The sequence below is a fragment of the Pinus tabuliformis genome, chromosome 3_1, assembly GCF_031772625.1.
Source record: "Pinus tabuliformis cultivar Carrire ecotype Pingquan chromosome 3_1, CPIR1, whole genome shotgun sequence".
NCBI classification, from domain to species: Eukaryota; Viridiplantae; Streptophyta; class Pinopsida; order Pinales; family Pinaceae; genus Pinus; species Pinus tabuliformis.
This window is the reverse complement of record NC_142301.1, coordinates 479,809,654-479,826,933: the sequence shown is the minus strand read 5'-3', so window position 1 is coordinate 479,826,933 and position 17,280 is coordinate 479,809,654. Positions and strand designations below refer to the sequence as shown.

Genomic DNA, 17,280 nt, shown 5'->3' with positions numbered 1-17,280 from the left:
ACTGCTAAGAATTTCCAAACGTATTGAAAAGCTTTCAAGTCATACCACCCACACCTGGATCGACTTCGACCGCTGATTTGGATGGTCTCATCTCCATCGTAAAAATGGGCATAGAAACTCGGGAAGTAGCCATCGAATTGTATTTTTCGAGATATGTATCAGAATCATTAACTCCTGGTGTCCTGAGCATGCTGTATCACATGGTGTCGATCGGTCGATCGTTCATCGTGCCAGATGGACGGTGTGGGGAAAGACCAGCTTTTCAAGCGCCAGTTGCCTGAGCGATTCTCGGCAACACTCCTTTCCAGGCCAGATATTTAGGCGAATAGCATTAACTCAAATACGAAATTACTAAATGGCCATTCATTTCCATAATACCAACAACCATTTTTATATTCTATCCATTGTACCGTAAAGTATGGATTATCATTGCAAGCTGAATGTTGGTTCTCGAGAATGAAACGGAATTAGATTATTAATGTTATGTGCTATGGTCAACATAGATGTAACTTATAAATAAATAATACGGTTCTTATGATATGTAAATGAATTAAAACAATCGATTATTTTCATTTGAATTCTTATTGTTAATTTCTATTATTGTTTTAAAAAAAAATTATTACTCCTATTTTGTAGTGTTACAAGTGGTATCAGAGCCCAGGTTACAACTTTGTGACCTCAGGTTAATCATAACAGAGACAACAATACATAAATAACCAAATTAACAAGCAAGCAGGGGTTATTTCAATATATTGCACATCATATATGTTGAAATGAACTAACCTCCTGATTAGGTGACAACAGAATGAGGAGAACGATCGGTGCTCCTCATGGAAATATGAATCGGTCAGACAAAGTTACCCACCCTCAAGGAAAGCCTGAGATATGGGTACAGCTGGGAGAGGAAGCCCGGAACACCAATTTGACTATATTGGAGACAGTCCAGGAACTGAAGAACGAGATGGCCCGTTTACGTGAGGACAATGCCAGATTAACCATGGAACAAGAAAGGATCATGAAAAGTTTATCAGATAAACAAAACCAGCACCAGCCGCATCCTAGCCCTAAGGAAACGTGAGTATCAGATGAACAGGGCTATCATACCGAATAGGAAGAAACAGAGGAAAGAGCGGAGGTTCGAGGAGAGAAATGTGACAACGCCTCTGAACATCAAACCCCAAAAAGACAGTGGATAGAATTGCAAGGGGAGTTTCAGAACCACCACATTTTTACTGGGAATCTGAGGAGGCCGCAGAAGCTTGGCTAATCAACATGAACAAATATTTCCAAGTCTCTAAGTATGATCACCATCTTAAGGTATGACTGGCTATTTTCCAGCCGCAGGCTAAGGCTACATTATGGTGGGAGGAAGTCAAGATGGTGTGGGGGGTGAGTGAGCAAGATGTAACTTGGGAAACTTTTCAAAGATACTTCAAGCAGAAATACTTGACTGAACGCTTCTACGATGAAAAAGCACGGGAATTTCATGGTCTGCGGCTTGGGCAGCAGACCATGGATGAATTCATTACTAAATTTACATCTCTACTTCGCTATGTACCGTATATTCGGGAAGAAAAGAAAAAGGTGTAGCGGTTCATTAGCAATCTACCCGAGAAAATGCGGGAAAGGATCGAATTTGATAATCTGAAGACCATGGACGAAGCGATACAGAAAGCTAGAATATGTTATCAGCAGAATAAACAAAAAGGAAAAAATTCTAGGAAGCACTGGGCAGATAGAAAATGCAACAGAATAACTATGGGAGTTAAGGGAGCTCGCAGCAATTTCAATAAGGGATTCCCAAAGGGGACAGCAATAGAAACTAGTCCAGAAATTAGCTTAGATTAAAACCACCTAGTGAATCTAAATACAGTGAGCAGCTGGGTAGAGTTGATAATGAGGGATCAGCTAGGCCACCAGCGCAGTGTTGGGGTTGTGGCGGGCCACACTATATTAAAAACTGCCCTCACCGAAAGGAAAGTGATCAGGTGTCCCAGGTTTATGAAGCCTCCACATTGGGAGATGTGGCTCGGTCCATACCCAGAATAAATGCTGCCCTCAAGGACCGTCAAGATGATTACCAACCAACGATGGTAGAATTTTTAGGTAAGATTTTTGATGGAACTGTTTCCATTTTAGTAGACCCAGGAGCTACATTAAGCTATGTTAGTCCCAAAGTTGTGGAAAATTGTAATTTGCAATCCATTAAGTTTAATAATCCATGGTTAGTACAGCTTGCAACTGGGGCAAAAAGACGAGTGCTGGCTAAGGTCAGCAACTACCCATTGAGGATAGCCGGTCAGATAGTGATGACAAAATTGAATGTACTCCCTCTCGGTTCGTGTGATGTGGTGATTAGGATGGATTGGCTGGAAAGGCGGTGGTCTATAATAAACTGCAAGACAAAAATAATTTCTTATCGGGACGAACTCGGAAATGAACAGGAAATTCAGGGTATCCTGAAACCAGTGAAGATCCGGCCAATTGCTGCCTCACAACTAGCTAAAAGAATTAGGAAAAAATGTCAAATATATGCAGTTCAAGTAGGTTATGCCAAATCTAAAGATAAAATTGCTGCTATGGGAAGCATACCAGTAGTGCGAGAATTTACAGATGTATTTCCTAAAGAAGTACCAAGGCTACCACCCAAAAGAGATTTAGATTTTACCATAAAATTGATACCCGGTGCAGCCCCAGTGTCACGAACACCATACCGGATGAGTGTGCCAGAATTAACAGAATTAAAAATGCAGCTGCAAGAGCTGTTGGACAAGAAGTATATCCGTCCCAACGTATCCCCTTGGGGAGCCCCTGTACTATTTGTTAGGAAAAAGGATGGAACCCTTCGTATTTGCATAGATTATAGACAGTTGAACAAATTGACAGTTAAAAATAAATATCCACTACCCCGCATCGATGAACTGTTTGATCAAGTGAAAGGGGCAACAATATTTTCAAAGATCGATTTGAGGTCTGGTTATCATCAAATCAGAATTAAGGAGGAGGACATAGCCAAAACAGCCTTTCGAACCCGTTATGGGCATTATGAGTTTGTGGTACTACCTTTCGGGTTGACCAATGCACCTGCGACATTTATGTGGCTGATGAATAGTGTATTTCATCAGTACTTGGACAAATTCGTATTAATTTTTATTGATGATATACTTATATACTCCCAGAATATTAAAGAGCATGAGGAGAACCTCTGTAGGTTTTAACCCTGTACAAAAATTACCTGCATACGAATTCTTAAACAAAGAAAATAAACAATGCGAGAGCATAACCCATAAAACACATATGCACAGAGATTTTTCCCTGGATCCCAAAACCGGGACTACCAGCTTGATTTTTCATTATATTCCTTTCAATGTTACAATACATATTTATACATGCCGAAGCATCCAATACCATGGACTGGAAACCATCCCATCCAATACCATGCACCGAAAACCACGGCGCCCAAAAAACATGTGCGAAAATCATGTGCGAAAATCATGCACAAAACCATATGTGGGTCCGCCCAACCTAACATATGGTGCAAAACCAAATTTTTTTGGGGCGCTGCCCCGGACCCCTTAAAGTGGGGTTACGGGTGCCCTTCAAACCCCTTATTAACTACGTGGAAAGAATATAACACAACCCAACAATCTCCCACTTGTTGTTTCCTTTCCACAGGGGGCCACAAGAGAGCTTAGTCATTTTTTCATCCCTGATATTCCCATTGCTTCTCTACACCAAGGGAACTTCTCAAAGCTCACAGATTTTGTCAATGCATCTGCAGTATTCTTCAAAGTGTCCACCTTTACCAGCAACACCTTTCCGTCTTCTATCATATCCCTCACAAAGTGATACTGAACATCAATGTGCTTTGTCTTTGAATGATAAGCAGGGTTCTTTGCCAAGAAAATTGCACTTTGGCTGTCACAGTCTATTCTTATAGCTCCCTGTACTAACCCCATACTTGAACACAATCTCTGCAACCAAACTGCTTCCTTGCTTGCATGAGTGGCTGCCATGTATTCTGCCTCTGTAGTTGATAGTGCCATTACAGATTTTTTCTTACTCATCCAATTGACTGCACCTCCAAATAGGTTAAACACATACCCACTTGTAGATCTTCTCTGATCCAGATCTCCAGCCCAGTCAGCATCAACAAAGCCATGAATATCCAACACTCTGTCCAATCCTGGTCTTCCTTGGTAGCACAAACCATAATCACTAGTGCCACGCAAATACCTGAAACCCACTTCACTGCTATCCAGTGCTCCTTCCCAAGTTTTGACATAAACCTGCTCAATACTCCCACTGTATGTGTAATGCCTGGTCTAGTACAGACCGTTGCATACATCAGGCTACCCACTGCACTTCCATATGGAACACGAGACATGTCCTCTTCCTCTTCTTGTGTCTCGGGACACTGTTCAGCAGATAACCTCACACCTACAGGAATAGGAACCTTCACCGGTTTACTATCCTGCATATTAAACCTCTGCATTATTGTCTCGACATACTTCCTTTGGTTTAACAATAGCTTCCTCTTTGACCGATCTCTTTTCATTTCCATGGCCAAAATATAGTTTGCAGCACCAAGATCTTTCATGTCAAATTTGGAGGACAATTGGGTCTTCAAATCCTGGATAATTTCTTTCTCATTTCCAACCAGCAACATATCATCCACATACAAGACCAGATAAATAACACGGTCACCAATTAATTTAAAATACACACAATGATCTGCTTTGCTTCTGGTGAAGCCAAGTCCCCGTATAAATGTATCAAAATTCTAATACCACATACTTGGTGACTGTTTTAACCCATACAGAGACTTCTTTAACTTGCATACCAGTTCTTTCTTACCCTTCACCACAAAGCCTTCAAGTTGCTTCATGTAGATTTCCTCTTCCAAATCTCCATGAAGAAATGTTGTCTTCACATCCATCTGTTCTACCTCAAAATCAAAAGCAGCAGCAACAGATAAAAGTAATCTAATAGAAGTTACCTTGGCAATAGGAGAAAAAATATCACCAAAATCTATTCCCGACACCTGGGAATAACCTTTTGCTACCAACCGAGCTTTGTATTTCTCCACCTTTCCTTCTGCATTTGTCTTTTTCTTGAACACCCATTTGGTGCCAATGGGTTTCCTTCCAGCCGGCAACTCTACGAGATCCCAAGCCTCATTTTTGTGCAAAGATGCCATTTCATCAACCATGGCCTCTTTCCAGACTTTTCCATCCTATGAATCCACTGCTTCCTTCACAGTTCTGGGATCATCATCAGTAACAGACAAAGCAAAAGCAGATGGACTATACCTTTCTGGTTGCCTTCTTTCTCGAACTGATCTTCTCACAGCCGGAGTTTGTGGCTCTTCATCTTCTGATTCCTCCTCTGCTGTAGAGTCTGATTTTTCCTCCCTTGGCTCAAACTCTATCTTCTCAGGTTCCTTTGGTTGGACTTCATGTTGAATAACATCTTTTACCTCTCTAAACACCACATCTCAGTTGTACACAACCTTCCGTGTGACCGGGTTCCAAAGCTTATAACCCTTTAAACCATCCTTATACCCAATAAAGATGCACTTTTCAGATTTACTATCCAACTTGGTTCGTTTCTCCTTTGGAACATGTACATATGCATCACATCGAAATACCCTAAGATGTGAAAGATAGGGTTTCTTACCAGTCCATACTTCTTGTGGAGTCTTATCCTCCAACGCTGATGAAGGTGACTTGTTGACCAGGTAACATGCAGTATCCACCACCTCTGCCCAGAATTCCTGTCCTAACCCAACACCATTGAGCATGCTTCTTGCCCTTTTCATCAACGTCTTGTTCATTCTTTCTGCGACTCCATTTTCTGGAGGTGTATATGGAGTAGTCTTCTGTCGTGCTATACCACACTTCTTACAGAATTCTTCAAATTCCTTGCTGCAAAATTCTCCACCATTATCTGTCCTCAACACCTTTATCTTCTTCTCTGTCTGATTTTCCACCAGAGCCTTAAATTCATTAAACCTGTCAAAGACTTCAGATTTCTTCTTAAGGAAATATATCCATGTATTCCTTGAGAAGTCATATATAAATGATACATAGTACATAGACTTACCCAGTGATGGAACCTTCACAGGTCCAAACACATCACTGTGCACAAGCTCTAATATCTATTTCGTCCTCTTACCACCAGAGGGGAAACTCACCCGATTTCGCTTCCCATATACATAATTTTCACAGAAATCAAAATCCAGAGAGCTATTATTCATACCTTCTACCATACCTTTACCATGAAGTATTCGAAGGCCCTTCTCTCCAATATGTCCAAGCCTTTGATGCCATAACATGGTCTTCTCTCGAGAGACCACTAGATTCTCTACTCCATTCTTAGGAACCATAGAACTATTGCACCCATCAACAACAGTGCTACCTTGTAGCTTGTACAGAGTTCCAATCCGAACTCCCCGCATTAATATCAGTGCTCCTCGAACCATCTTGCAAGTATCTTTCTCGAACACCGTCTTTACGCCTGTATCATCCAACTTGCTTACAGAAATCAGATTTCTGGCCAATGCAGGAATATGTAGAACACCCGAAAGTGTTCTAACCCTTCCACCTTGCAACTTCAACTTTACTTTTCCCCGACCAATGATTCTGGCCTTCCTATCATCTCCTAAGAAGACATCACCACCATCGTATTTCTCATACTCGCAGAACCACTCTCTATGGGGAGTGAAGTGAAAGGATGCACTTGAGTCAATCAACCATGCCTCATGATCTACATGTGTACTTGAAGAAACCAAGTACACATCCCCACCTTCATCTGAGGTGGTTTTCGCCTCTGTAGAAGGAGAATCATCAGATCCCTTTCCTTTATTAGGAGATTTAGATTTACAATCCATTCTGAAGTGCCCTTCCTTTTTGCATTTCTAGCACACCACCTTTGTAGGTTTTCCTGGAGATTTAGATCTCCCTCCAAATTTAGATCTCCCACTCGATGACTTATTTTTGTTTCTGTTCTCGGACCGTCCTCGTACAGACAAGGCATCACCATTCTAGTTGTCCATATTTTTCCATCTCATATCCTCTGTCAGCAAGGCTGAGACTATTTCATCAAACTGCAAAGCAGTTGCATTTCTACCTATTGCAATAACCAGACTATCCCTCGAATCTGGTAGAGAACACAAAAGACTGATGCACTTATCTTCATCTGAAATTTTAATATCAATAGATAATAACTAAGTTACCATAGTATTAAATGCATTCAGATGCTCTGTCATTGAGTCTCCATCTTTCATCCTCAGGTTATACAACTTTTTCCGCAGGAACAGTTTATTCACCAGAGACATAGATTGGTACAAAGTCCCTAACTTGACCCACAAAGCCTTTGCCGTATCTTCCCCTAATACATTCAGCAATACTGAATCCGAGACACACAATCGTATTGTGCTCTTTGCCTTTCGATCCAACTTCTTCCATTCTTCATCGGTCACTCCTGATGGTTTAGTACATCGATCTACCGCGATCCACTGATCTTTATCCACCAACAGATCCTCTGTCTTGAGTTTCCACAACTCTAAATTCTGACCATTGAACTTCTCAATCTCTATCTTTCCACTGCTCGCCATCTTCTTTCACCACCAGAATCGATCTCGCAGATCTCCCACTGAACAGGTCTACCACAGGCCCGAGCGAAACCCCTCAGCAACAAAGGTGTCCCCTTGAAGCCAAAACAACTCCGATACCAAATGTAGGTTTTAACCCTGTACAAAAATTACCTGCATACGAATTCTTAAACAAAGAAAATAAACAATGCGAGAGCATAACCCATAAAACACATATGCACAAAGATTTTTCTCTAGATCCCAAAACCGGGACTACCAGCTTGATTTTTCATTATATTCCTTTCAATGTTACAATACATATTTATACATGCCGAAGCATCCAATACCATGGACCGAAAACCATCGCGTCCAAAAAACATGTGCGAAAGTCATGCACAAAACCATAGGTGGGTCCGCCTAACCTAACATATGGTCCAAAACCAAAATTTTCCGGGGCGCTGCTGCGGACCCCATAAAGTGGGGTTACGGGTGCCCTTCAAACCCCCTATTAACTAAGTGGAAAGAATATAACACAACCCAACAACCTCAGACTCGTGTTACAGACACTATGGGAACATCACATATATGGTAAATTTAGCAAATGCGACTTTTATAAAGAGCAGATCTAGTATTTGGGGCATATCATCACCAAGGAAGGCATTGTTGTGGACCTTGAAAAGATTAAAACCATAATGGAATGGCCAACACCAAAGGACGTGGCAGATATCAGATCTTTCATGGGGTTGGCTGGATATTATAGGCGGTTCGTGGAAGGCTTTTCCAGGGTTGCATACCCTATCACCTCCTTGCAGAAGAAAAGAAAAATATTTAAGTGGACAATGGAGTGTCAACGGAGCTTTGAACAACTCAAATATTTGCTCACCGCTGCACCTGTGCTGATTATTTCAGACCCGAAAAAAGATTACGTAGTCTGGACAGATGCAAGTAAAGAGGGTGTAGGTGGGGTGTTGATGCAAGAAGGGAAAGTGATCGCGTACGAATCCAGAAAATTGAAAGAACATGAGCAGAAGTACTCTGCCTATGATCTGGAACTAACTGTTGTAGTACATGCACTAAAAATGTGGCGCCATTATTTGGTGGGAAGAAAATTTTTATTGATGACAGATCACCATAACTTAACTAGCTACTTTAGTCAACCAACTTTAAACGCTAGGCAAGCTAGCTGGGTGGGATTTTTGGGCGGTTTTGATTTTGAAATCAGACAGCTAAAAGGAAAATAAAACCGGGTGGCGTATGCTGTAAGCCGAAAGGTGCATTGTCTCTATGAAATTGGCCTTAGTGAAGGACGGTCTACCCTTAGCAAAGAAATTAAAAAGGCTGCTGAACAAGATCAAATCTACAAGCAAAAGAAACAACGAGTGCAGAACTTAAACATCCACATAATGCAACAACGTTATGAATTGGATGCAGCAGGCATTTTATGCTACAAGAAAAGGATATATGTGTCCAATCAGGGCGATATTAAGGAAAAGATTATGGATGAATATCATAAAAGTCCTTATGCGGGACACCCGGGTTATCAAAAGTTAATCACTTCACTTCGGAGGGAGTATCACTAGCCAGGCATGAAAAGATATGTAATAGAATATCTGGCACGATGCATAGAATGTCAACAGGTTAAGGCTGAACATCAACACCCTATGGGTTTGCTACAACCATTACCTATACCAGAATGGAAGTGGGAGATTATCACCATGGACTTTATTATAGGGTTACCGAAGTCCAAGAGGAATAATGACTCTATTATGGTTGTAGTGGACAAACTTAGTAAGTCAGCCCACTTCATACCAGTTCAATCTATGTATCGTGCAGCAAAAATTGCAAATGTTATTATGCAGAACATATTTAAGCTCCATGGGCTACCAGAAACTATAATATCTGATCGCGATGTTAAATTCACATAAGCCTTTTGGAAGACCTTGTTTGAAGGTCTGGGAACTAAATTGAATTTTAGCACAGCATATCATATGCAGACTGACGGACAGACTGAGCAGGTGAATCAAGTGGTGGAGGACATGCTGAGGTCATATGTGATGCAACAACCCACTCGATGGGAAGAGTATTTACATCTTGTGGAGTTTGCCTATAACAATGGATATCATGCATCCTTGCAGATGAGCCCATTCGAAGTACTTTACGACTGAAAATGTCGCACGCCATCTAGCTGGGGTGGACCACAAGACAAACTCATGCTGGGTCCTGAAATGTTAAAAGAGATGGAAGCAATGGTTAAGAGAGTGCGGGCTAATTTAAAAGTAGCTTAGGGCAGACAAAAACGTTTTGCAGATCGGAAAAGGACCTTTAGGGAGTACCAAGTGGGTGAACATGTATATGTCAGAATTTGGGCAAGGAGAAGTACTCTACAATGGAATGGTTGTGCCAAATTGGCACCTCGCTTTTTTGGGCCCTTCCAGATTTCAGCACGAGTGGGGCCGGTAGCTTATCATCTAGCCCTACCTAGCCACATCCGGGTCCATAATGTCTTCCACGTGTCCGTTTTAAAGAAATACGTTTATGACCCTAGACACATAATAAGTTGGCAGGACATTCAGGTAAGAAGATGTTGTAAGACAAACATAAACCAAAGATGGATTGTTAAGAAACTGCTAATCTGAATATTGTGTGTTTCAGGTGGAACTGGAAGGATAATTCCTAGTCGAGCCAGTGAACATACTAGATCGGAGAAGGGTCAAGCCGCAGAAAAGAGTCATCACCCATGTTAAAGTGCAATGGCAGCACTTTGAGCCAGATGAGGCCACCTGGGAAGATGAGCAGAGCATGAAAGAAGCCTATCCTGAATTGTTTCTGGGTGAACAACATCGGGACGATGTTGAACCTCAGGAGTGGGAGATGTAACGCCCCTAGTAAATTGATAATGTTTTAAGTAAGGCAGTAAAATTTAACTGTTGACTAAGGTTATGTTTGGTGAAATTAAAATAACTATGTTGCTACTACTCTTAAATAATTATGTTGATTAATTATTGCTACTACTGTTTAATTAATTATGTTGATTAATTGTTGTTAGTAGCTACTGAGGTGGTTGGAAAAAGAAAACCTAACTACCTTCATGAGAAGGTTGAGACCCCATAGGAAAAGGGGGAAAAGTTATGCTAAGTCTGGTAGAGACCAGATAGTAGAGGAAAAATAAAAGAGAGTTGCTCTTTTGGGAAAAAATGCTATTTCTAGTAAATATCAGATGGCATGTGTCTGGAAGGCGGAATCTTCCTGAACCGCTACGTCTGGTAAGGACCAGATAGCGTGACTCTGGTATAGCCAGAGAGTTTGCAAACAGTGAAGATCTGCAGAAGTGCTTGGGGGTGGAAGATCGAGGAGGATCTTCCTAAGGTCGGGAGGTTGACAAGTGCAATAGAGAGGTTTTCCTCTCTTCAGGTATGGATTAACTGAGAAACTTAATAGTTATTAAGGGTTTATGTATACTGTGAAATTAATTAGGGTCCATGATAGGCCTAGAACTGTGTATGGCACTGGAAGAATCTCTGTAATTATGCAGTCAATGGTAGAGATGGAAAATGTAAACACATTGATGACATTTAAGAACGAATTTCTGTGCGACTGACAGAAGAAAGAAAAGATTAAACTAGATTTAATTAAAGATCATAGATTTCCATACTGGAACAATTCCTGTAGCATAAGTGACAGTTAAATGGAAAACAAAATACTGTGTATATTTATTTCAGCCAATGTAGTTAAATTGAAACAATATATATATTTGCATACAAAGATTCCAAGAACGCTACTAAAGAAAATAAAGAAAACTGTAACAGGTCAAAAAATGAGTCACTGCGTGAACTCTCTAGACTAAACAACCAATCGAAGATCACAGGATCTCCATCTTAACAATGTAGTTTAAGAATGAATAATATGGTAACGAAAAACATTCCAGTACTTGAAAAACAAAGGAAGGTTAGCGCCCACATCATAAACATAATTTAACAATAACAGGCATTCCAAAAATCAAGGAACGAGCCTGTAAAAAAAGAAAACGGTTGTAACCTATGTGAATATGATCGGGTAGTCAGCGAGGGCTTCCGAAGTCGAAATCGGCAACCCATATTCTTCAAACAAGAAATAATAATAGTAAACAAAAACAAAGAGATATTTTTCTTTTAATTTAAATTTACAAGAAAATCCTCTGAAGAGATAAGCATATCCAGTGTACACAACAAATAATGAAAACTTCAAACTCAGGTGAGAATCTGTCCATGGTAAACCATCAATCTTTATAAATATATTGAATCATAAAACGATTCTATGGCGAAGCACACAATTCATTATCCAGCCAAAGTTCAATTAACAGTAATAATTGAAGCTTTATACAATTATTCGCCATAGGGTGTAACCCTTGGCTCTGAAACAAATTATATAGTAATGGACATGTATTAAGCGCAACCCAACTAGGGTTTCCGCCTGATCTGCTTGGCGCAGAACCCAAATAATTTACAAAGTAACAGAGCTGGGGAAGCCGTTAATTTTCCACATTGAAGGAAAACCCACGGAACAGTGATAGACTCCCATGCTCAAGCACAACTCAGATAGCCTGCCAAGAAGGACAACGGCTCAGTCCGTTACCCAGTGTCTTTTCCTAAATTTTTAAACCACGGGAGTAAACGTCTCTTACTTGGAACATGGAGTGAGTAAGGAAGACAGAACAGGTCCTCCATCAACCACTGGCCACAACACTGAGACTCCGCACCTGAGACAAAGGGGTCATTCAAAGAAAATGGAATAAGAATTAGATCTGTGAAAAAAAAATAAGAAAAAAAGAAAACAAACTGTAAAAAAAGGGTGACATTCACCAGGGTGAGGGAGCACTGGTTTACCATGACCGACGACGGGAGGCAGAGTTCATTTTACACCATGGACCGCATGTTGGAGAGGTTTCATGTGAGAAAATGAAAAAGCGCCAGAGACCTGTGGACGACAGAAGTTACACTAACAATGAACTACTAAGAATTTCCAAACGTACTGAAAAGATTTCAAGTCATAGCACCCACACCTGGATCGACTTCGACCGTCGATCTGGATGGTCTCATCTCCACCATAGGAATGGGCATAGAAACCTGGGAAGTAGCCATCGTATGGTATTTTTTGAGATATGTATCAGAAGCATTAACTCCTGGAGTCCTGATCACATTGTATCAGATGGTGTCGATAGGTCGATCGTTCATCGTGCTAGATGGACGGTGTGGGTAAAGACCAGCTTGTCAAGCGCGAGTTGCCCAAGCGATTCTCGGCAACGCTCCTTTCCAGGCCAGATATTTAGGCGAATAGCATTAACTCAAATAAGAAATTACTAAATGGCCATTCATTTCCATAGTACGAACGACCATTTTATATTCTATCCATTGTACCGTAAAGTGTGTATTATCATTGCAAGCTGAATGTTGGTTCTCCAGAATGAAACAGAATTAGATTATTAATGTTATGTGCTATGTTCAATATAAATGTAACTTATCAATAAATAATATAGTTCCTATGATATGTAAATGAATTAAAACAATCGATTATTTGCATTTGAATTCTTATTGCTAAGTTCTATTATTGCTTAAAAAAAAAATTATTACTGTTGTTCTGTAGTGTTACAACAATCCTAAAAATTTGGAGGAATAGTTTGTCGATGTGCAAGAAAATCTATAAAAATCTTTATTCGGCTCTGGTTCATTCTCCTAGGAAGGGGAAAAATGTTCCTTCCTTGCCCGTGCTCTAAAGGGATAAGTGTTTCTACACTCGACTCGATTTATGGGTAAGGATAGTTTAAAAAAAAAAAAAAAAGTCTTCGTTTTCCTTCTTTTGAATGTAACATGGTTTCATGCATAGATTTTGTAACTTCTATTAATTTTCCTTTCATGTGGAAAGGTGGCATGAATGGAGCCCGAGTTTTGGGGAAAACGCTGAGTTCAGCTCCTCATATTGGGCACGAAACAATAATATGGACAAATGCACCGGGTATCTGTGTTTTTCTTAGGTTAGCTCCTCATATTGGGCACGAAACAATAATATGGACAAATGCACCGGGTATCTGTGTTTTTCTTAGCTTAACCTCTAAAGGCTGGGATAGCCGTGAGTTTTAGAAATTTCGAGGGTTTCTCTGCTAGATACCTTTACTATCTCTAGTAATTTGTTTTTAAAAGTATCATCAGGTTTTTCTAAGGTGAAGTTTGTATATTGTTTTAAGGGCATGGGGATTATCTCCCTGACCCGTATCCGAACTGAGTATACTCTGCATTCTAAGCTATGAGACTAAGACAATATATGGTTTTGCAATCGCGTGATTTTCTTTCTTCATCTTTAGTTTCCTCTCTATCTTTCGGATGGTTTATATATATAAGAGTTTTGTTGGCAAGAAAGAGAGTTTTCAAATGTTGATAGCAATTCTTTGCTGCGTTTGTTTCTGAGCTTGAGTAGGTAGTTTTGTATAAAACTTGTGTGAAGTCAGGTAGGGGCTCTGGACCCATCGACATAGTTTTTTATTTTCAGTCCATTAATATATATTTAGTTGTTTTGAATTCTTGTGAAAAAATAGGTAGAGGCTCCTGGTACACTAAGTTTTGGTCGCTCTTATTAATCTTTCTTTGGTTAGCAAAAAATGGTGTACTAATTATAAAATTCACTGAAAGTGGTTACTTTCGTTATTAAATTCGGGTTCGAATTTCTTTTAGTTATTTCTCTCTATTTCACATAATGGAAATATTTAATCTGTTATATTGAACATTAGAGTCTAAATCTCCCACCCACTTAGCTTTATGATAGCATTAGGGTCTTAATGAAAAATCAGATTATATAGTTATAATTATGAATAATATTATTTGCCTACGTATAATGAATTATATTTGGCATAAGTTCTATTAAACATTTCTTTGTTTATTTCATATAAAGTCGTAGCAAAAGGCCTTAGATTTCCTACTTAAATTATTGTAAGGATCTTTTACTTATTTGTAGTTCACTATTTGGGAGATTAGGTTCTGCTAGACCTTGCTATTCGATGTTTTGCCTCCCAACCTTGAGACTATTGCCGCATCACATGAAGGTTTGTTTGACCTATTAGCATAGATTTTTCCTCCTTCCTCTCCTTTCTAAATTCCAGATCTCAGATACGCTTATCATCTTGATCTTTTTGAATAAATCCTGAGGGACAAGTAACTGTCTTTCTAACTAATTTAGTATGTTTTGCCTCCCAACCTTGAGACTATTGCCATATCACATGAAGGTTTGTTTGACCTATCAGCATAGATTTTTCCTCCTTCCTCTCCTTTCTAAATTCCAGATCTCAGATACGCTTATCATCTTGATCTTTTTGAATAAATCCTTAAGAATTCAGTGAGGGACAAGTAACTGTCTTTCTAACTAATTTAGTAAGTAAAATAATATTTACTGATAACTGTTGTTTAACTTTAACAAAAGAATTTAAATTCCCAAAATAGTTTTTGTAACTCAAAAAATAAATAGGTCTTTCTAACTAATTTAGTAAGTAAAATAATATTTACTGATAACTGTTGTTTAACTTTAACAAAAGAATTTAAATTCCCAAAATAGTTTTTGTAACTCAAAAAATAAATAGATGTGCAGTGACATAAATAGTTACAAATTTTGGGGATATCACAGATGCTTATCATGGATTGATGCCTATTGGCATTGGCATTGTTTAAATGAAGTATTATGTTAATATCAGATTTTTGTTAGTGGTGATTTTTAGGTTTGAGCTTTCGTTTAATTTCTTTTATTTCAGATCAAAGTGAACAACATGCTGCGTAGATCAAAGAGGCTAGCACTGCGACTCCGACAAGAGGAGGAGATCATTCCTAATCTTCCAGATGATATCGCTCGTAACTGTCTGCTTAGAGTGCCGTACAAATGGCACTCTCAGCTCAAACTTGTATGCAGAAAATGGAGAGACATAGTGAGCGAGGCCAAGTTCTACGAGGACCGAATGACCACTGGAAAAGGGGAGCAGTTGATATGTATGATTAAGCTTTCTAGACATCGAGATCCGGTTAGCAGCGGAATAGTAGTGTTAGACCCTGTCACGCGTACCTGGGAAATGCTACGCCAGAATCCCGATTTCCCTAGGGGAATTATTCCATTGTCCTGTGCCTGCGTTTGCGTTAATGGGAAACTAGTTGTCATCGGTGGATATAATCCAGAAATATCGAACAGCATGACGGCGGTTTATATTTTTGACTTCGCGTCTGCCAAATGGCGCAGAGGAACCGACATGCCCACCAAAAGGTACGGCTTCGCCTGCTCCGTATCTTCCACTGCCGGGGTTATCTATGTTGCCGGAGGGATATATCGTGACACTATGTTATTCGCAGCAGAGGCCTATAATGTGGAAGAAGACAGATGGCAAATTCTTCCTCCAATGACCCAACAAGGAGGCGTGTGTCATGGAGTTTTTCTAGCAGATAAATTCTTTGTATTCCGGAATCGTGAAATGAATGCAGAAATTTTTGATACAAAGACAGGCCTCTGGAGAGGGGTGGATAATGTGTGGAGTTTCCAGCGATCGGACAAGTTGCCGTGCATAGTTGCTTCTGGACACTTGTATGCGTCCACCGAAACAGAGTTGATGAAATACAATCCTGAGGAAAACGATTGGGTTGTTCAAAGAGTTCTTCCTACACAATTTCGTGGTATTGCGTGTACTGCAGAGTGGCGCGGCCATATTTTTGTGTCTAAACGCTCTACACTTTCTCGTCGTCAGGATTGTTATCTGTTGAACCCGTCCACTAACGAGCTGATCAGCATACCCGAAAGATTTCCCTGGGTAACTGTGTCCGCTGCAACCGTGGAGATCTGAATGTCGTCTCCTAGCCTCCCTGTTAACTGTATTGAGGTTTTTTTGGATCTTTGTATTTGTCTTTTTATAAAGATGCATCGTATTCTGTGAATGTCTTTTAAACTAAATATTGATGTTACATAATCAAGGATACTTCCTAATAACCTTAGTTCCTCTGTCTAATATTGATGTTGATAAACATATGTGAGTTTCCATGGATTTCAATGTCCATGTGGTAGCTTCCACCAGTTCCATTACTTTCCGATCGTGGTAGCATCCAACATTTCCATTACTTTTCTATTGTTATTAGAATATTTCCAAACAAGAAAACAGAAAAATTTATTATGATTATAGAAGATATGTCGAGATATCTAACGTTTATGGTAATAACGAATTGTGCTTCAGTGCAGTTTTAACTTGGTAATAACGAGTAGTGCTTCAATCCAGTCTTAAAGTTGATCTTAATTAGCTAGCCATGAGGAGGATGTTTTCAAGATAAGACGGTGGGAGACTTCAATTATTTTGAATGGAGGGTGAACCTATTTTTCATAGGAGTAATATTTTTTATTACAAATAATATTATAAGGAAAATATGTTTTCTTAATTGAATGCTCTTCTTTTCGAAAGATATTTTGTAAAATATGATTTTCTTTCAAAAATAAACATGTTTCTGGATATTAATATAATAAGGAGGTTGGAGAAAATATCCGCTAAATGTTCTAAAGGAGAACATTTTCAAAAAGAATCATTGCATAGGTTACAAACTAGGTGGATTGACCAAATTTTGTCTAAATGATTAGGTATAAAACTAAGAATAAGGATAATATGATAACCTAGGAGAAGAATTTGATGGAAAACATTGAAATAT

At 39.5% G+C, this 17,280-nt stretch overlaps 1 protein-coding gene across 1 annotated transcript; it reads left to right on the top strand.

Moving 5' to 3' along the window:
• The first annotated feature begins 1,377 nt into the window (after positions 1-1,377).
• On the top strand, positions 1,378-16,433 carry LOC149187874 (F-box/kelch-repeat protein At1g80440-like). Its single transcript, XM_089409807.1, has 2 exons — positions 1,378-1,584; positions 15,363-16,433. Exons 1-2 carry the CDS (start codon positions 1,378-1,380, stop codon positions 16,431-16,433), a joined length of 1,278 nt encoding a protein of 425 aa, XP_089265933.1.
• The last annotated feature ends 847 nt before the right edge of the window (positions 16,434-17,280 follow it).